This window comes from Tauraco erythrolophus, chromosome 18 (assembly GCF_009769465.1).
Source record: "Tauraco erythrolophus isolate bTauEry1 chromosome 18, bTauEry1.pri, whole genome shotgun sequence".
In the NCBI taxonomy this organism is placed as follows: Eukaryota; Metazoa; Chordata; class Aves; order Musophagiformes; family Musophagidae; genus Tauraco; species Tauraco erythrolophus.
The window spans coordinates 16,217,878-16,238,924 of NC_141482.1; the positions used below are offsets into that span (position 1 = coordinate 16,217,878).

Genomic DNA, 21,047 nt, shown 5'->3' on the forward strand with positions numbered 1-21,047 from the left:
CCCCGGCCCCACGGTGCGGGAGGCTCGTCCCAGGCGTCGAGCAACCCCCGGTCGCGGCGGCACCACCTCAGCCGCCGCCAGACACCGAGCGGGACCCGGCGACGCCGACGGCGGGCGGGGGAGGGGCCGGCGCGCCGCGCACTGCGCCTGCGCCACACCGGCACGCAGCGCCCCCGCCCCCGCGGGGCGCGGGGACGCGCCCGCAGCGCGGGTGTGCGTGACCGCGAGCGTGCGGGTCTGCGGAGCGCGCGACGCCGCGGTGGGAGGGGCTCTCGGAGGCCGGTGGGGGCGAAAAGCGAGAGGAGGGGCCGCGCAAAAAGGGAGCTTCCCTGACCGGGAATCGAACCCGGGCCGCGGCGGTGAGAGCGCCGAATCCTAACCACTAGACCACCAGGGAGCGCTGGGAAGATGCTGCGCCGGCTGAACTTCCCGCGCTGCCGCCGGCGCGGGACGCGGAGAGCGGCGGGGCCGGGGCCGGGACCAGCACGTCGCCTTTGGGCTGCAGATTTGGGAGTTTGCAGCTTTTCCCAGGCGGCGCCCGAGGCGCGCGGCCCCCCAGCGCTCCTCCACATCGACCCCCGGTTTTCAATCCGGTTCGTGCAGCGCCTTCATCATCCGCGCTTCTTTCTGGGGGGCTGCACCCAGCCTGCCCCCTGTGCCCGGCCCCAGGCCGGCTGCCCCTCCTGCGCGCCCCGGGAGCGCGGTGCTGAGCCAGTTCCTTCTCATGAGCAAACGAGAGCTCACAATTAGAGGAAAACGAGGGTTTTTTTTAAGCTCAAGAGTCTGGGTGTTTTTCCCAGTTGCTCAAGTTTCCTGGCGCTCCTGGCCGCTCCCTGGGGAACGCTGCTGTTTCCCACCGTGGGTGAAACCCCAGTTTCCCCCCATCCAGCGTGTCCCGGAGCGAGTGACCCCAGTGCCAGCGTGGGAACGCTGCCCGGGCACTGCAGCTCACCCTGGCCATCCCGACATGGCATCGCTGGCGTGTGACCTCCCCACGCGGCTCTAACAGCCTTTCCCGTCTGCTGCCTCTGACTCAGGTTTTAAAGAAATGAACGATGATGAATCCCATTTGCCGACAGAGTCACCGCCATTAATCACGCACCCGCTCCTCACTCCAGCCCTGGCTTCCTTCAGCAGCTGCCAAGTCCCCATCCCCGGCCCATCCGACACTGATGCTCCAGAGGACACCCGGTACCTCCTCCCCTCCAAAACATGGGCTACATATGGGGCTCCCCAGCACTGACCTTGCACCTTGGGCCTTGCACACAGTCTGCACTCGAGAAGTGATGCTGAACCCACCCCAGCACCTGTGCAGGGCTGGCCCAGGCTGCTCACACCCACCGTGGCACAGGGAGCAGGCCCAGGCTGGGAGCCCTGGGCCAGCGCTCGGCTCTGGATGCTGCCCGCTCAGCAGGGAACGCAGCCCCGGGGGGACGAGCGCAGGTGCCAGGTCACTGGAGCAGTTGTGCAACACCCCTTACGAGCATAAATGTCAAATTCCTTAAAAAAACGCTCACTGCGGTTTCGGCTGAGGGTCAGGACATGGTGCCAGCAGGGAAAAGTGACTCCTTACGACTTTTAGCAATTAGCTGCTTTTCAGTTCTGCTGTTTATCTGCTTGTTCCCACTTTATGGGATGGAGCAATCCGGCTCCCTCCCACCTTTGACACTCCTGATGAAGATCCCGCACCTGGCACTCCTCTGCCCAAGCTGTCCCATCTTCGGGTGTGGGTGTTCACCCTCCCCTTTAGTGATGCAGGTTCCCTTTTGATGGCTCGGGGATTCCAGTGCCCAGCACTGGACTTTCCCAGATTCTCCTTTCTAAGACAGGCAATTTCGGTGCATGAACAGGGAGCACGGGCATGGGACGCTGGGCTGCCCAGTCTCTGCACATCACCTTGTGCTTTGGGGTTTAGGAAACTCCCAGTGATGCAGGAGGGAGGGGTCTGTGCTTTACTGGGATGAGGGCTCCCATCCTCTTCCTCGCAGGCAGGAGGTAAACATCACAAATCCCTTGGGAACCCGGGAGGTTTTCATTTCAAGCCAAGAGGGTGAGCCTGTCCCTGGCTGCTCGCTGGCAGGCAGGGGGGATGATGACTGCCAAGACACATGAGTGTCACCACATCCCCAAAATGTGGCTTTGGGCTTCCTCGGGAGCACCTGCTGCTCTGCCGTCCCCAGTGAATCTCAGCTCCCTCCTGTTTGCTGGGTGCTCACCCACTTACGGACCTCAGTTATCCCCCTGATCCATCCAGCCTTGCCCACTGGCAGCAGGATCTGGCCATGCAGAGACCCTGCTGCATGAGCACCGTGTTTGGAAACACGTTGGGAACGGGCCGAGGTGCAGGGAGAGACGAGCATCCTCCTGGGGAGGCGGCAGCGCCGGAGGCTCCGCCATGGGAAAAATCACGTCTGCTCAGCATGGACCCCCCCGAAACATGGGAGCAGCCAGAGAAAGCCCAGCAAGTCATCAGTGATGAGGCAGGAAAAGGAAAATCATGTGGTAAAACCAGAGGAGCAGGAAAGAGGAGACGCCGCTTGGGTTGCCGGCTCTGCCGCTGCCGGCGAAGATCCCAGCGCTGATGGGTCCCGACTGCCGGCCTCGTTAGCGCAGATTTCATACCGGCATGTTTCACTGAAGGGAAGCAACAGGAAAAAGAGGGAGGAGAGAGAAGCGACTCTGAGAATGCTCCAGGCCAACCCTCTCCAGGCTCCAAGGCAGTAGCAGAGCCAGGGGCACCAGGCAGCCCCCGAGCCCCTCTGGGCAGCTCCAGCCCCCCGAGGCTGTTGGCAGGGGATGGACACAAGAGGAACGTTGCTGCCAAAGCCTTCTCTCACTATTGCAGCAGAGCAGGCAGGCGCTCAGGAGGCTGTCAGGGCTTCGTACAGCCCTGGCCCTGGATTTTGCAGGGACAGAAGCCATGTGCCCCTCTGCCCAGCTGAGCTTTGCACGGGACGCTGCAGCCTGAGCCCAGCCCCGAAGGAAACCGGGGCTTTGCACCCGCGAGAGCTGCCAGGAGCACACTTAGAAACCGGAAAGTGACAAAACCAGTCACGTCTGTAACCAGGAAGGGAAGGCTTAATTAACCTTCCTTCAAAACACTTGAGATCCCTCGCTGGAAAGGACAGGGGAGGTGGAAAAGCACCCCCCGCCCCACAGGCTCTCGCCGGGAAGCCCATGGCCCAGCTCCGCAGCCCGGGTGCTCCCTGCAGCATCTCTCCTCCAGGACTGGGTACCACACCAACCCCTTCGCTCTTATACCCAGTGGCAGAGACGTAGTTTTAACTACAGGAGTAGCAAAAAAAAACCCACCAACCTTCAAACAAACAAAAACCCAACCCCACAAAACCAAAACCAGACCCTCACCACCAAGCAGATGCTTCAAGCCTCACCAGGCATCCTTCCTCTGAACACACAGCACGCTGAGCAGCCACAGAGCTCTGCTGGCCTCTCTCACAACCTATTTGCCCTTTCAAATTTAGGAGAACAGCTCCCAACCCCAGCCGTATGTTCGCTGCTCCCCCTGCACCGTGCTGTTTAAACCAGTGGTGACTGCCAGAGCTTCCAAGAAGCCGATTCCCTGAGGCATCACACTGTAAATCCCAGCCAGCACCACAGCTGCTGCGTTAGAAGTTTCTCCAGCCTCAGCCCCCACTGCCGAGGTTACTGGTGCGACTGTGGTCCCACGCTCCGAGCTCCAGAAAGTGGCATGAGGAAGCTCGAGGCACGTCTGGTTCACCTGTGGCACCAGGAGCAACGGGACGGTAGTCGGAGGATGAGTGTGGGCTTGCAGCTCCCCAGCCCTTGGTGGAGCACAGGGATGTCTTGGGAACAAACTCACGTTCAGCATCTTGAAAAGGAAACATCAGACTGTAAATATTATTTCGTACATCCCTTCATGAGAAAGCATCCGGCGAGCCGATGCACGAAGCCGGAGGGATGGGATGGAACAGAGTATTTCGGTTCCTTCTTGCCTTGTGCTGCTGCAGGCAGTTGGTGTTTGCCTGGCAGGTTTGTAACACACACCCAAGAACAGACTTCAGCACCGTTAGACAGAACGAGACAACATTTTCTCCCAAAGAAACACTTTATTGACCAAGTTTCCTCGCTCTTTATCTCTAAAGAGAAACAGTTCTATACACCCAAGCTCCAGCAGTCCCCGTTTCGCTGGCTCTGTTCCTCGCAGGGAGGCCAGTTCCAGTCAAACCAGGAGCACCAGTAAATGACACTCTACACTCCACCTACTCCCTAGTACATCTGCCATCTAATATTTCAGCCTGAGTGCCCAGATCTGCAGAGGGAGGGGAGCAGGGGTGGGGGAAAAGGAGATCAACCAGCAGGTAAGTGTCAAAACTTGCTTCTCTAAAGAAGGGTCAGCGACAGTTCAGTCCCTCCAGGGTGATAAACCACTAAACCTACCCAGATATGTACATAAGCAAGTCTAAAGACCTGAGTAAGTCCCACTTCGCCTCTAAGGCACAGAATTGCTCACTCTAGGTATTTCTATGTGGAGGCACCTTGCCTAGAATAAGCTCAGGCCTCTAGAAAAAAACTCAAGAATTTTTTCAGCTCCTGAGCAATGAAGTTGGTCATCAAAAGAGCAAAACATCCAGCCCCTAGGGGAACTGGTTGAGCTCCGTGGCTCTCTGCCAGTTTTGTAAACCAAGATTAGAGCTGGGGCTTTCAACTGAAAAACCTGTCCAGTCAGATGTACCAGCTGGAGGAGCCCACGGAGAGCGGAGCAGAGTCCCTCCAACATAGTGTCCGTATTGCTAGAGACAGGTTTGGCCTTTTTAACCTGGCCCTGTTGCCAGCAGCCTTCCGAAATTCCTCCTCCAAGAACGAAGGCATAAACTGAGAAGGGAGAAGCAAGTTTCATACACTCAGGAAACGGAGTGCACCACTGAATTTAACACAAGAACTGGCTCGTAAGCATGCTGCTACTACTGTACGATGCAGAACTCCAGTGCTCAACATCCAGCTTTAGAACCCTTACAGTCTTCTCTATATAAAACCAAAAAATCATATGCGAGTAAAGCGTAAGGTGATGTAAGGCTTGCAGTTGAGTTTCAGAGTCCAAGGGAGCACTTCCCTAATATGATGCCAAAGCGTCTTTTTTTTTTCTTTTTTAAGCTTTATTTCTTTAAAGTTCATTGCATTTAAAAATAAAGATTTTTAGTCTTGTTAAAGCTAGAGCATTAGTGTAACAACGAGGCAGCTGCTAAGTGAAGTTTCCCTTTTGGGAGCCCAGAAAAAAACAAACAAACCAACCCAACTTTTTTACCCCATTTACCAGACTACTCCAATGAGAGCCAGAGGAAACAGTAACGGGAGAAGCCTGGGAGCTCACCAAGTAGCTGCATGGCATGTCCTGAACAGAGAAGGTAGCCAGAAGCTGAAGCTAAGATGCCCATGCACTTGGCTTCTCCAATAACTGCCCTCCTCACACTGCTCAGGGCGATGTATCTGTTCCAAATTATGCCAGACAAGGGAAAACATTTTTTTTTTTTTTCCTGTATCAGTGACATTTCTGAGCTACTTTAAGGAAACTCCATCTTACATGCTCTCCCAAAAGGACAGCAGTGATACACTTAATCTACAAACTTTAGTGTAAAATATTATTTGTGTACAAAACTTTGCATCCTCTTTATTTGACTTGGATCCAGCAGCAGTGTCTCTGAATGAATGAATGATGGATCTCTCCAGACTGGCTCTCAGCCCCTTCTTGGATTCGCATGTTGTTGCTGTTGTGAAGATTTGGGAGGGAGGGGGCTCGCTCTCACAGTTGTGCACAGCCGTGCAAAGCCACGTGGCAGGTCTAGAAAGGAGCGTTGTCTTGTGGAGGCTTGTCTCCAGCTCCCGAGGGGGAGTGGAGGCTGTCAGTGCTGTTTTCCCTGCTGCCCACCACTCTGGACTGAAAGGAGAGAAGAGAGTTAGGATAACAAGACACCAGCCCTGGTCAAGGTCACCTACTGCAGCAAAGACTTCACCTATCTGAGAGGCCATTTGCCCCAACACTAGCCTACAAGAAAAACATCACAGAAATCAAAGTTTCTGCATAAGCCTTCACACTATGTCTTTACAAGACAAAGCAGACTGTTACCTTTATGGTCCCAACTCTATCTTCAAATGACTTGAAGGTTGCCGAATTCCTAGAAGAAAGGAGAGAAAAAAAACAAAGAACCAATCAAGACTAGTTAGAGTGTGACTGCGCTCTCTGGCCGTCCCCATGCAGTGACAGCAGCACCCAGAGCACTTCCAGCTCCTCACGGCCTTTGGCACAAACCTCTCAGACACACCAGACATGACCACCACATCCAAACTCTGAAGGAAAACATTGATGCCGTGTGAAGTCCATTCGATTGCTCAAAGTGTTGAGGGAAACAAGCCCTAGTTCATTAGGGAATCAACGCACGGTAGGGAGAGAAGAAACTAGCTCTTAGTTCTACAAGGCTTCCAACTAAAAGCATGCTGTCTTAAATAATGGAAAGGAAAAGCTGGAAAGGGTTTAAAACAAAGGTTTTGGTTTCCCATACGACATCCTGCAGGCAGGAAGGGGAAGGGCCATGTGCCTGCACCTATGAGCAGTTTTATTACTCCAGGAGTGATTATTTGCATCAGGAAACGCTCATAAAAAAACCACAGTGTAATAAATTAATCAGAGGATTTCGTATTTCCAGCAAAGAAAACCAGGTCAGTTGTTTGATAACCTGACAAGCTTCTCTGCTTGTGAGCGATTCCAGGGGAGCGCTCTGTACCGAGCAGCTGCCCAGCTTCATCTCAGTTATTTTTGTTCTAAAGAATCACTTTATATTTGCACCCATGGAACAACCTCTGCCAACCTGGCAGGAGGACGAACAGAGAGAGGGCTTCTGTGGGCCTCATCCAGCCCTGGCAGTCGCTTCTCCTGCACGGAGATCACCACCTAATGCCCCCCAACGGCACGCTGAGGAGGGCCCTGAGCTTCCAGGCTGGAGATGGAGGGTTCAAGTTCAGATTCATCCTGGTGTTAACAATGGCCATACCGCACGTTGCGAGAGGAGGACTGTAATCCCTGCCCTTCAGGGACCTCTGAAAGCTGCACGTTTCAATTAGACGTTGGTAGAGTTGCCACACTGCACTTCGGGTGGTTTTTAGGGTTATTAACCCCTCTGTGATCTCCTTAAGGAACTGATGGTACAGATGGGAACCAAAACCCTCACAACAACAGTCAGCTGGACTCTCCCACCCACCCCACGCAGGAGGCACAGGGATTTGCTACGTTACCTCATCGCTGGCATACTTATCGAGTGGCGAATGGAGTAACTGCTGCTCGGAAGCGTTCAGAATAAGGAGGAAAAAGTTAAACGACAATTTTACACCGACACCGTGCAAAAGCAGTGTACCCCTGGTTCTTAAGCATCTACTGTCCACACACACAGGCTGCCGTGGACAACTGACGTGGTAAAAAGCCAGCCCTCAGTTAACAGCTGCAGCCCAGAACTTCATTTTCCAGCCACAGGACAGCAAGCACAAGTATTTAACTGCAACTGTGATAAAAAAAGTCAATCACAGGGCATTGGTTTGTGGTAGGTTTCTCAATCAGTATCAAAAGTGCAGGCGAGGCTGAAATAATCAGCTTCTGCTTTAAGGTCTGCAAGGGCCTGGCATAGAAACATCTGCTCTTTCAGCAGCCTTGAGGAATATCTTACCTAAAGGAATGCGAGAAGGGGTGAGCCCTGGGAGCAGCCACGGGCAGCAGGGAGAAAAGGGAAGCAACAGTCAGACACTTGTGCAGATCCAAACGCTAAATGCGGGGCACCAAGCAGGGAAACGGTCACAGGATCATGGGACAGCAAAGGCTCTCACAATAAATTACAGAAGCAAGTGAGACAATTGTTTTTCATTAACTCAAGACAAGCTAAGAGAGAGTAATAACAGCAGCACCTACAGCAACGTAGCGCCAGGGTGCTGGGGAGGGAAAGGAGTGAGGGTGCAACAACAACAACAACAAAAATCAAACCAGCTTATCTTCACCTATCCATTGCTTTCATGTGATTGTAAATTTTTTTTTAGAGTATGTTTTCCTAAACTGAGGGGTTTTTACCAAGCGCTAGCTAATTTGGGAAAGACATCTCCTTCCCCCATTTCTCCCCAGGAGCTCCCATCCAAAGACAGCATTGCCAGGACTTCTGGCTGAGAACTGCAACAGGAACCTGCAACAGATACCTGCACCTTATCTTGCCAAGCGTGCAGATCCCAGAGCTACAGCTCAGAGAACAAACATGTCTCAGCACAATAAAGATAAGAGTGTCTGGATAAAAGGTATCATGTTTACCCCGCAGCCTAGTTGCCCATTTTTAGGTTTCAAGGCAAACTATCCCCCCCCCAGGTTACCAGATTGTCACACGTGATTTTGCGATGCAGCAGCATCTCAGCAGTCTGAAATAACAGACCCAGGCTTCCTACCTCTGCTAGTAAGATTACCAGGATGCTCTAAAAGGAGCTTCTCCTACCAGAAGCAGTATTTTATTCCACTTAAATATAATTTTTTTGTCTGCAGCAGGAAGCAGTCACGGCAAGTTGCATCTGAAGTACTTGGCAAGGAGCACAAGGCTTTTTGCTCACAGCCAGAGCAGAGACCTTAGGCTTTGTGGTTTCATTTCCCCATGCATCCAAGCCAGCTCTTTGGCAGGGTAGACTCCTTGAAATGCTGTCTCTGCATGTGAAATAAATTAACTTTCTACTTACTCCTGCTGAAAGGAGAAGAACACAGATAACACATCCATGCACCATGCCACTCTGTACGCAATACCACAAGCGCTGGTTCACTTGTTCAGCATCTTGGCCAGGACCTAGCAGTCATCCTTTTCCTCCTTTCATAAAGATTTAAAGTTTACATAAATTCCTCAATTTACAAGCACTTTGGGGGCTTGGGCTAATGTTTTGTAAGGAGTTTGCTTGCAGTATTACGTACAGCAAGCTTCATCAGCCAGCACGGAGGGTACTGGGGGACACAAAGCCGTGAAGCGAGCCGTCACCGAGCAAAACAAAACACTTTCCATCTTGCAGTTTACTGGGGTCACTAAAACACAGGAACAGAACGTCTAAAAATCAATTTGGTTTTTAACTGTAAGTGGAGACAACAGAAAATGCTGAATTGGCAAGATTTGAAAAAAAAATCCCACCCACTAATGAAGCTACATTTCCTCCCCTCGAGGCAAGCTAATTGAGCAACAGCGTTACTACAGTCAGCGCACAGTCACCACATTGACTCAACGTCCCCTTACAACCCACATCTGTGACTTTCGAAGTTATTTTGACCAAAAAACCAGCAACCCTGAAGATTTAACCCAGGGCCGCGCTACTTGTATTTCACAGCGTTTTAGTCCAAACATTTTTAATGGAATTATGGCTACGCCCTCGGTGTATCGGAGGCGTTTGTCTCATTCATCAGACCTTCCTTGCAGTTATCAACCGGTGAGGGCTGACTAAACAAGGAAATCCCTTCTGTTATCTCGACACTTCCAGCGATGGAAAATAAACCTGCTTCACAAGTGAATTTGGAGTGCGAGAGGAAAAAAGAAAGTACAGGAACGGAGGCTGCAGTGTAGGCTGCCAGGCCTGTAGCAGAGATTCTCTGGCAACAGAGATCATCCCTGCTCGTTCGGAGAAGTGATCACAAAACAAGGCAACACACTTCGCTCCTCGTCAGCTCTGATCACATATCACACCATTAGGCTTCACCTGGCAAGGGCAGAAAGTGGGACAGTTCCTGCAGAAACTTATGCTCAGAGTTAAACCTTATTCAGAATCAGAAATATCGAGACTTGAATGCAGCACAGGAGACAGAAATCGGTTTATAGACTCATAGAAAAACTGAAAGTCTCGGAAAAAAAATCATTACTGTGTTCCCCCACAGGGCCACATACACAAAGCAATTCCTTTGGCAGGGATTCCCCAGTTAGAAACTGCCACTGTTTCATAACACACCGCCCCAAGTATAAGCTATAAAAAGGAATGCAGGTGTTTAAATTGGTGACTAATGCTGAGCAACACCATTGCTGCAAAGGTCTGACTGGTTTGTAGGTGATCTGACTACACAGCCAGCTTTCACTATGGCTGTGCCAGGGCAGCTGTCACCAGGAGCAACAGGCACACTCTTCCCTCGGCCGTGCATCATCCCCTTGCTTCATCCTCTGCTCCTGGGAGGCACAAGCGTTCCTGCAGCTGCGTGGTGAACTGGATTCTCCCAACCAAAAGACAACAGGCAGGACCAAACGGCTGCTTCTGGTGGCAATGACTGGTTCAGGAGTTCGCCGTTGGGTCCCAAAAGCACAGTTCCCACCCCTTCGTCACAACAGCCTGAGCAGATTGCTGAAGTCAGGCACCAAATTTACTTCACTACTATCAGTTTAGCAAAATCTGTTACTACAGCTTGTGCCAGTATCTGTCTCCTGTGATTACATGTAAATCTCATCTAGTAGACTAGGTAGTTTCCAGGAAAAAAGAAAATGAAACTTGAACACTGAAAAGGGTAGGAAGCCAGCTAGTCGTCTGCCAAATTCAGAGAAGTGAGCTACTGAAAACACCAAAAATTACCCTCTGGGAACACAGTAAATAACTCACTGAGAACAGAACTAGAGTAAATCAGTACTATGTGATCAGAGGCCAACAAGTTCTTACCACTTGGATACTCCCAGCCACAGTGGAATAGGAAATTCCCTACAAAGAATGACAGCTACCCGTTCAATCCAAGGTCGGATACATCATGTCAAATACAAGCTCTAAGAACACCTCCTTACCAGCCTAGACAGGCTGTATGTTCAGAATTAGCTCTCAGTTCCAAGAAAAGTGCATTCAAGGTATTCTGCACAACAAACCTGGACATCACCACTAATGAGCTTAAATTTCTGAAGATCAGGTAAATCACCAGTTCTAACCTTCAACTTCATACAGCTGAGAAACTCACAGAGCAAGAGCCTCAGCCAGCAACCGAGGGAACCAGCCCCTCCACTTTCCAATTCAGAGAGGTTTACATCTGCAATTACTTCAGGAATCTAGATAACTACCAACCACAAGAAGAAACTGTTGATGTTGTCATGATCTTCTGAATCAATTAATATCTTCTCATCTACCTGAAGTAACTGCGTCTGGAGCACTGCCCTTCTCCTTGGAAAGCTGACACACAGGGCTTGAAACTGCATGAAATGCAGACTTTGCCCCATTTTAATGCATAACAGAGCACAGGAGCGATGACTCATTTCTAATCCTAAACAGTAACACTGAGAAAACACACTTCCATAATCCAGTAACGAATGGAAAAGGTAAACTTTAATACTGGTTTCCTACACATGACATAAAAGCTGCAGTGAAACCATCTAGCAGTAAAGAGGGGAAGGCTGCTAAAAATCTTGTCAGTTCTCCTAAGCCAAATCAAACTTAAATGCCTTAGAACAGGTTTTATCCCATCAAGCAGTCTTTAATCTGTCCTAAACTACAATGTACAGGGCCACAGCGAAGAAGGTAGCCCAGCAACAGCAGTGTTGGGAACTGTAGCCCAGCAACTAAGCAGAAAAATGGAAAAAAGCCTAGTTATTGTCTAAACTCTCCTTACTGTTTGAAACCAAGATCAAAGCACCAGAGTGCAAAACAGAAATCTTACCTCATGTCACCAAGTTTCCTGCTGATAACAGAACCTACATTGGAAAGGGCTGCTGACGTCTTCTGTCCTGCCTGGGAAAGGGTTTCCTGGGTCTTCTTATAACTAAATAGAAAAAAAAACATCATAAATTGAACTAATGAGTAGGATCTGAAAGCAAGAAGCATCCCCCCCACCCCATTTTGAAAAAGGAGCACATATTAAAGGACAGAAGCTGGTTAGTGGGCTGCACTGACTTCACTGAAAAGCCCCTTCCAGTCTTGCATATATTCAAAGACTTGAAGTTTTCAGAAAGCAGCAAGTGTAGGATTAACCCTTCCATACACCCGCTTTACCACTCTGACCGTATGTTCTTAAATCTGACAAACATTTGCAGAAAACAAACAAGAACCAACTCAATTTTCCATGTGCAAACTCTACCACCATGGCATCGTGTCCTGTTTGCTCTACAGCTATCTTTTGGTCTCTTTGAGACAATAAGTCTAGGAACCTATTCCATGAGATCCCAGCAGCCTTGGTAAGTTAGAGCGTTTGTTGCAGCGTGGGATGGAGGAAAGAGGCAAGACTAACATCACTGTACGGAAAAGAAACGCAGGAATCCGCGTTATCTCTACAACTGCAGTTTAGAAATGAAGTGGTAGAAGTTTCCTATCAGTTACCATTAACCACAATACCCAAGAAGTCTGACAGCTTGTATTTGTCAGCTGGTTATGTTTGAGTTTTCACCAAACGGGCACTTGGGAACCTTTGTTTCCTTCAGATGGGGCTAATCTCAGGAACAAAGATTCTTTGAGCCACTTTGTTAACTCATCCTCTCTAAGCTATTCCACACCTGGTGATTAACATCTAGATTTGTTGCATTCCTCAAATTATATTTAAAAAAGACTCAGGCTGGAACACCAGTTCAATAGCTTAAGACAAGTTTTCTTATTCTAAATATTTCAGGCTGAGATTATTTTTCTGCCTGACTAGGCTGTTTAGGAGAAGGGCATCACAAACAGCCCCTCCTCTCTCACCCGAGGCTAGAAGCACCATGATGACTGCTGACTAATTTACATCTCATTCTCTGCAGACAGAAGTGCAGGAGATAGCACCACAGCACCTGAACTGGATTCAAATAATATCAATTACAACATGTTGGTTTGTTAGTTTTGGTGTTTTGGTGGGTTTTTTTGCTTTAAAGATCACAGCCAAGTCTTCCTAATCAAGAACGTACACGAGACTTATGTAGAACAGGGTAAAACCACATCAGCTTTACCTTCCCTCTTCCTGCTCCTGCAAGAAAATTCCTATAACCCACATATTTCAGACCAATTCCCCTTGAACTCAGTGACTCCAGAAGAACCTGAGTGTGCCCCAACAGCAAGGCCTCAATTCTTTTTCTCCACAGCACCATCTTTTGCAAGAAGTAGTCATCTCAGGACAACTTAGGAGTGAACTGGTCAGCACCAACACTGCTCATCTTACACATCCCTTCCTATCACCTTAACTACGTCTGAATCCAAGCGCCAAGGCTGCTCTGGAAGAGGAGGATCTTGATCCCTGCCTTTGACACCCTGGCTGACGGAGCCCTGGCATGGGATTTGGTTTACAGCTGCCCAACAGAAGCACCCCAGACCTCCTGCTCACCAAAGTGTTACACTGACTCCATGTCTGCTTGGCACTCGGTTCTCCCATCAGCACTGAGCACCAGAGCAATGGGGGGAATGGTTTGCAGACTCCAAGGACATTATCACACCACACACACACTGCAGACTCCCAGGTATTGTGTCTAGCTCCTGCAGATAAAGACCATTTTCCAACTGTATTTTCCACCCTAGACAGCAGTATTCTTAAGACAACTGAAGATCCAGCACTCAAGCGCTGCTCTTTCTGCCCCAGCATGTTCCTTCATGACACCAGCACAACTGTTTCTCCTGACAGAGTAATCCAGACCAAAGAAATGATCTGGCTGAAATACAAACTTGGGAAAACAAAAGAGACAGTAGCAGCCAGATCAGATGGCCAGTTTAGTTCTGCATCCACAGCTCCCACACACACGTGCACACCTCTGCTGCTGCAATGCAGGAGGCAGAGCCAGCAAAGCACAGCTGAGAAGAGAAGCTCTTTAACCCAGAACTGCCATCAGCCACACATGTGGATCTATGACAACCAGAGATCAGGTTATGCAAGACTTTAATGCAACTCCACTACGCCCAGTTCTGACCTAGAAGTTGCAACTACTGTCCTGCAAAAGACATGGCCAGGTCTACCACGGCTTTAAATTCACTCACTCGCTTTCCTCCCTTAGCACCAGTACAAAGCACACCAGAATAATCCAAATCTGGGAGTATTGAACACGAGCTCCGATTAATACCTTGCTCTACTAACAGGCAACTGGCTGCAGCAGGAGCTGCAGAAGTGATCTCTGCCCTGTGGTGTTCAAACATCTCACCGCATCCCTCTCCTATAAACCCTGACAGGGAGGAGCCAGACCTGCACCCTCAAATCCTCCTTCATCCATTAATACCAGCTTCCTCTCACTTGCTTTTCTCCAGCAGTCACTGTTTGCGCTGTCTGGCTAAGTACACAAACCACCTAAGACGTTTTTGCATCCTGGTTAACAATAAAACTGGAGCTAAGGACAGACTGGGCTGAGTTCTGTCCTGTCTACATGCTGCAGAGGGCAAGTGCAGCTCTGCAGAAGGGAACCAGGAAATTCAGCAGTGCACATTTTGTCACGAGTTAGGCTCACTCCCAGTTCAGTTGGGATGCTTGTTAGAAGAGAGAAGCTCAAACAACAGGAAAGACAATGCATTTGCATAAAAAAACCCCAAAATGTATGAGCAAAACCTCATCCTTGGATTTCTTGAACTTGACTCCTCACATTTACTGAACTTTAGACAAAGACAGTAGAAATTCCGTTTGTTTTCTGAAATGTTGCTGGAATCTTGCTTTTTCAAGCCCCCTCGGCTCTCCATTTTCATGAACATTTACCTTGCTAGCATGAATTGTCACGGTGCCTAGTGCCAAATCAAGCAGGAAAACTAGCATGCCACAGCTACTGAGGCCTTAAGCACTCTACAAAAGCACGTTTCCCCCACGTTTCTGGTGCTTACTGAGTACAAGGAAACAGACACAAGGAGAAGTTGTCTACTCTAGCAGGCACACCCAGGGAGGAACACTGATTAAACGCTGCCGGAGCCGGTCGCGCTGTCAGCAAGCATAAAAAGCAAGGTCATTCTATTTAGCAAGTGAAACAGTGACAATCTACATCTTCATCTAGAAAACACACATGGAACATTGAAAGCAGAATCTGCCTACTTCAGAGGTTTTTCTGATACTCCTTCTTTTTAATGGCTGCTCATCTTTCGCCCAACTTATGAAGAAAACCTGCTGTTCACACACACTGCCAAAACCAAGCCAGCTCGAAGGACAGAATTTCCTACCCACTCCAGAGAAGAGGAAAAGCTGGCTTACCTAAGACCTGCCTTACCATGGTTTAAATCAGTTCAGGAAACAAGGACACTACCTGCCTGCTCCCACTGTATCACTGTAAAGGATTCCACTGTCTACTGTGGGAAAGATGCAGTGAGAAGGACAAAGGTCAGCTTTCCACAATATGCTTCCATAATTTACTCCAGATGAGAATTTCCTTCAGGCATTTAATAAAATCATGGCTAAGAGACCTCTGCAGCCAACAACTGGAGTATAACAGCTGTGAGGTTTAAGCTGTTCAATACCATTTGGGGCCCCAACATGACAGAACAGCTGCCTTGGGCACTACAGCTCTATTTGTTCTCTTCAGGTACCACAGCAAAAAGAAAAGCTCCTGCTCCCTGCAGAGCACGGGGAGGGTAACGAGGTCAGTTTGGCTAGTCCACAGCTTGTCAACAGAAGTTCCAACACATGTCACACAGGTCTCAGCTACCTGGTGGCTTCAGCCCCTTCATCTGACAGCAGGCAGGCATTTGAAGAGCATCCCTTGGACCACAATGAAGTCATTCAAATACTGACCTGAGGAAAAGCTCCCTCTCCCAGCAGAGGCATTTATTGGGTTAAAAAAGTGCAAGCTAGAAAACACATTCAAATAGATCTAGTCAAAGCAGAGGACTGAGCAGGGGCACAGAACGTTAGTGGCAGCAGACTGTCACGAAAGCATTTAACGCTGAAGGTTAAGACACTCACGCTTCTGATTGAGTTAATTTTTCATTCCAGTCCTCCAGTGTGCTGCTGGCTGAAAGATATCTACAAACACAACGGGGGTTATTCACGACAGATGCTTCTTTTGACACTTTCCACATCATTAGCATCTCTTCACACTTACAGTACCACAGGTTTCATTTCTCTGATAACAGCTGCCCCCTTCTCTATCACAGCCAGGAGGAAAGGAGCTGTTGTTCCAGAGGCAGGCAGACACCTAAGCCCCAGGTTCTTTAAGCACGTTCAAACACGGAGCACAAGGGAACAATGCCTGCAGTTCAGAAGGCGTCAGGAATTGAAAGACTTTGCATCTTCTGCTCCCTTCCTACATACGATGTGGTGGCTGTATCCTAAAAGCAGAGCAGTGAACTGAGCTGAAGGCCAAAAAAAAAAATCTGCCACACCCAAAGCTGTATTTTACCAACAGCATGACCTGGATGAACTGTTAAACTCGGTTTCATTCCATAATCTTGACAAATCATGTCTGTCTACACACCGAACAGCAACTATGGGGCTGTGAGAGTTAGCACTGGAGGTACAGAACGAACCCAAGTACCACAGAAAGCACCTGCCACCAGCTCAGACAGCACCCAGAGGTGACACATCACTGGCAGTTCACGTCACCCAGAAGCACAACTCTCCCCAGTTCGATCAGTGCCATCTCGCCTAATGACGGGATGCTCCCAATCCACGTTTTCCTCATAGCTAAATAATCATCCCCTTCAACACAAGACACAGAAGGGAAAGAATCTTCAGTGCAGAAACATTCAAGGCCTCCTCACGTTCAGCTATGCAGCAGGAATCAAAATGAATCATGTCTAATACTAATGGAAGTCTAACATAATTACAGACTACATTCCAGAGGCGAAAGCGGCCAGATGTTCTTTGTCGGCATTTGTCATCGGCTCATATACTGCAAAGACTAAAATTCATGGCTTTCTAGCGTTGACATCACCAGAAAAGTTCACATACATCAATGCAGAACAGCCACTTCATGGCAGATTCAAAAGCCAATAAGCACATTTGCATTTGCACAGCCCCTGTTTCCAGCTTCAGGCACCTTCTCTCCCCTGCGGCCAGACGGAAAAGCAATAATCAAACTGGTTCCTCCCACATCCCACGATGAGGAAAAAAAAAACAGTTTCACAGTAAAGACAGAAGTTCACTAATGAGGCAACCAATGACAACACACTAACCTACCAATGACCAGCTAAAGGGAAATTGTGGTTGATTTTTTGTAAATTTTTTTTTTTTTTTTTTATAAAATGTGGTCTGGTAACTGATTGGAATTTTTCTTCCGCAATAGCAAGACCATGAGAGAGATGACGGCAGTGACTTTTACTCATCTCCTCTGCGACTGAGGGATGCTTATAGCTGGAAGCCAGGCATGCTGCTAAGGGTCCTGCTCCACCATGCCTCCAGCTCCCAGCCAAGCCCCGACGCCGGCGACAACGAGCAGCAGCACAAATCGGGGAACGCAGCACGGAGCAAGGAGGTGTTGCTGAGGAGCCCGAGGCACTCACAAGTCAGACTGTGTCACTTTGTCATTCCACTCTCCAAGTTTCTCAGATGTTTTCACATAACTAGAAACAGAAAGTGTTAATGAATAGAACTGTAATATTCATCTTTTGGAAGACAACGACACAGATTTCAGTTACAAAGGAATAACAGAAATCGGGCAGGGGTGTAGGAGGGAAGAGAAGGAAAAGGGAAAGAATAAACAGCGAGACGAACAGCTCAGCCACTGTCAGTGCTAAACACCAGTTAAGTTACCCGAGATGTTTTAGACTGAACGATTTTCCTACGGACACCGAGAGCCCTCTGCATCCAGACACAGCTGCAGGGTCAAACTCACCTCTGCCCCTCCTTTTGGCACTGCTGAGCACTGCAGTGACCATACCCTCAATGCCAGTTCAGGAACTGCCAGCCTATTTCAGATCTTCTTTAGGCAGGGATGACTATGCATGATGCACACTAACATCACACAATTTTTTCCTAGCAAGTGCAGGCTTTTTAATTCAAGCTATACAACTCGGGAAATAGCTTCTGAACTAGCACTATGCAGTAGAGCTTTGAAACTTCTTGCACTTCTCCTTGAGCCCGAGTTCAGAACAAGGTAGCAGCTGCCTGTGTCTCAAAGAACGGGCAGAAACAGGCAAACTGAACTGTTCAGGGGCGATCTAGAGCTCTAACACCATGGGAAAGAGCACCCAGCAACAATTTATGCAGATCACAGACACAAGAGTTCTGTTTATATGTCATTGTCTTTATGTCAGCACAAGAACAATGATTTTTTTTTTTTTTAATGTGCCTTTTATTCTATATACTCATCACGGCAAAAGCCTCCGGCCACTTGGAAGAGCCCTGGCATACGTTGCTGGGAAATAACTACTACAGAGTCATATTTAAATAAACGTGCATCACAAGCAACACTTACGCATTGGAGACTTGGACATCGTGCCAGCTCTTAGACAGGTTTTGCTTTAACCCATCCAAAGGAGTCAAACCCAGCTTCCTCTTCAGCTCTCCACAGTGCCTCTCTTTAGCAGCCAGAACTTGCCTCAGAGTACCAATTTCTTCTTCAACCTTAGAGAGAGGTACAGGTTTGTCTTCAATCGCAGCTCAGTAAAATTCTGAAAATTAAGCCAACTTTCTACTTCCCTCAAAGCCAGCGAGACTTCATTAATGTGCATTTCAAGAATCGACAGGAACTTTGGGTGCACGCAGAACAATTTGACTGAACATTGGTGGAATGGGAGGCCTGCAGCTCAGACTCCAACTGGGAAAACATCTGTAAAAGTCACTGTACTGGAGACTTAATGGCACTGAGATTAACAAAACTCACTCCTTCCATTGTCATTTCAACAGCAGATAAAAATCAGTTGCCAAACCTTAGTTAACAAAGTTTCTGCCTTATGATCCTTTTCCTCCGATGTCATTAAAGCAAAGAGCTTTTCCTCAGAGATCTTTCTTACAACATTTTCAAAGTACTCTCAAGTTGTTTCCGGGCAGAGAGGGTTCATTTGTCCTTCAACTGCAGCTCACAACAATCTGTGTGACCACCCAGAGCAGCAAAGTTCTCCTTTCCTAAAACCTGCAGCTCAAAGAACCACCTTAAAGTTCCCAAACGAAAGAAAAGACTACAGAAGGAGAGCTGCAATTATCTCCAGCTACACTTTAGGCAGAAATTATAAACTGACCTTTTAACATCAAAATGTGCCCAAAATTTAGGATGTTGCATTAGAAACTCAGCTTTTCAAAAGCATATAGGCAACAAAAATAGCTGACTATAAAGCATAATAAATATTTAAGAGGAAAAGGTAGAAAAATAAAGCACAAGCGCTCCATTGTTTTATCTTACTAAGGAAAAACGAGTTTCCTTGGCATACCGCTCGCCTAAAGCGTTTCCTTGCTTCCAACGGAGCACAAAGCCTGGGTGAAGCTTGCAGCATCAAAAGCCATTTATTTCCTAAAGCTCTAAATTAAGCCATCCTGGGAAGAGCACGCAACCTACGGCCGCCTTGGAAGCACCTGCCAGCTCCGTGCCTTTTCCCAACCAGCTGAGAGCTCCCGATGGAACACCCCTGCAAAATTAATTAAAAAAAAAAAAAAAAAACACACAAAACACCAAAACAACAACAAACCCCAAGTCCTGCTCCCGTTTGCTGCTTCCCAGCAGGACACCACCCCAGCCACACGCAGCCCCCCCCGTTACCTTGGCGAGCTCGGACCGCAGCTCCTCCTCCTCGGCAGGAGTCAGCCCCTCGGGCCCCGCGCTGCCCACGGGCACGTCGGTCATGGCGCCGGCCGGCGGCCCTTTGCCGGGCGAGTTCAGGTTGATATCTGCGGCACACAGGGAGCGCGGCCATGAGCGCCCGGCGAGCGGCGCCCGTTCCGCAAACCCGGGGGGGGGGGGGGGGGAGGCGAGGGAAGGGGCTCGGCGGGACGGCGGAGGGAACCCGGCGGGGCCGGTGCTCCGTGAGCGCCGCGGGAAGCGCCAGGAGCACCGGGCTCCGCTCCGCGCAGCGGAGGCCCACGCGAGCCCCGGGGGACACGGGCCGCCCGCGCCCCTCCCGCAGCCGCCGCCCCGCCCCGCCCGTCCGCACCCCCGGGGCCCCCCGGAGGCGACGGCCCGTCCCCGCCGCCTCTACCCTGGCTCGCGCTCTCCATGGCGGCGCCCCGGCCCCGTTCAGCCGCCGCCGCCCCCGTTCACCGAAACCCCCTCCGTGACGCAATCAGCGCCGCGCCGCCCGCTTCCGGGGAGGGTCGCGGGGAGAGCGCGTCATCTGCCGTGTCGCCATGGCGACGGCGCCACCCCCCGCCGCCGAACCTCCCTCTTTCCCCGCCACCGGAAGCGGCGGCAGGGCGAGAGTGACGTCACGGGGCGGGGTGACGTCATGGGGCGGGGGCTGCGCTCCGGCGGTGCCGTGCGCGCGGTCGGAGGGAAGGGGGCAGCACCGGCACGGGCCGCCCGCCGAGTCCCCGCGCCGGGCCCGTGTCAGCGCTGCCGAGCTCGTTAATTAGCGCTTCTCCCCGCCGAGCTCGTTAATTAGCGCCGATAATTCACCGGGATAACGAACCGCGCGGCGTTTCCGTCCTTCCCGTGCGGATCCGACGGCAGCCCCGGGACCCTCCCCAGCCCCCCCCTCCCGCCGCCGCCGCCCGCCTCCAGATGTGCGATGTGCCCGCCTGCAGCTGGCAGCGGCGGCACCGCCAAGGGGAAGCGGGAGCGGAGGGTCCCACCCGACCCTGCCGTCGGGGGGAAACCCACGGAACCCGCCGCCCGTTTCGGAGGGGCCGGGAGCGGAGCGGGAGCCGGAACCCCCCCCGTGGCACAGCCCCCGTGGGCGCAGAGGGGCACGGGGCAGCCCTGCGATGCGCCGCTTCCATCGATTTTGCCACCCGCCTCACTGAAAACCCCGCTGGAGTCTTGTTGGCAGCTACTTTCGCTTTCAGAGCCTTTCCACTCGGTCTCGTTGGGTTTCCCAGGACGAGGCGTGGAAAGGGAAGGGAATATCAGTGGGAAAACGGGCAGGAATTTTTCAGAGCCCTTTCCAGCAGCGCGGCTCGGCTGCCTGAGCAAAGGGTTGGCGCTTGGTGCCCAGCAGCGCTCCTGGAAATGCCCTTTCTGGAGCATGGCACGTCACCGCCGGCTGCCCGGCACGTCTGCTTGTCTTGGAAAGGACAGGGAGCGTTTTAATAGCTCGGCTTTTTATTTTTAGGG

The 21,047-nt window shown here is 50.4% G+C and overlaps 1 protein-coding gene and 1 non-coding gene across 11 annotated transcripts; both read right to left on the reverse strand.

Annotated features, from left to right (window-relative positions):
* Positions 1 to 325: 325 nt before the first annotated feature.
* On the reverse strand, positions 326 to 397 carry TRNAE-CUC (transfer RNA glutamic acid (anticodon CUC)). Its single transcript has one exon. It is a non-coding gene; the product is annotated as a tRNA-Glu (tRNA).
* A 3,681-nt stretch (positions 398 to 4,078) lies between these two features.
* TPD52L2 (TPD52 like 2) lies at positions 4,079 to 19,993 on the reverse strand. 10 transcript variants are annotated; one of them, XM_086622630.1, is made up of 10 exons: positions 19,975 to 19,993; positions 19,539 to 19,666; positions 18,261 to 18,409; positions 17,347 to 17,406; positions 15,809 to 15,868; positions 11,645 to 11,746; positions 7,692 to 7,718; positions 7,267 to 7,308; positions 6,104 to 6,152; positions 4,079 to 5,914 (listed from the first exon to the last, which is right to left on the reverse strand). In XM_086622630.1, exons 1-10 carry the CDS (start codon positions 19,991 to 19,993, stop codon positions 5,819 to 5,821), a joined length of 732 nt encoding a protein of 243 aa, XP_086478756.1. In that variant the 3' UTR covers positions 4,079 to 5,818. The 10 variants fall into 10 exon arrangements, with proteins under 10 accessions (XP_086478756.1, XP_086478758.1, XP_086478763.1 ...); XM_086622632.1 differs by lacking the exon at positions 15,809 to 15,868; XM_086622637.1 differs by lacking the exons at positions 15,809 to 15,868; positions 17,347 to 17,406.
* Between the last annotated feature and the right edge of the window lie 1,054 nt (positions 19,994 to 21,047).

Bases quoted from the DNA above. Each gene is read 5' to 3' on its own strand.
- TPD52L2 (XM_086622630.1), bottom strand. The intron at 15,869-17,346 runs GTGAGTGCCTCG...TTGTGTTTGTAG, and splicing joins AAAGTGACACAGTCTGACTT to ATATCTTTCAGCCAGCAGCA. The intron at 7,719-11,644 runs GTAAGATTTCTG...GGCTGCTCCCAG, and splicing joins AGGAAACTTGGTGACATGAG to GGCTCACCCCTTCTCGCATT.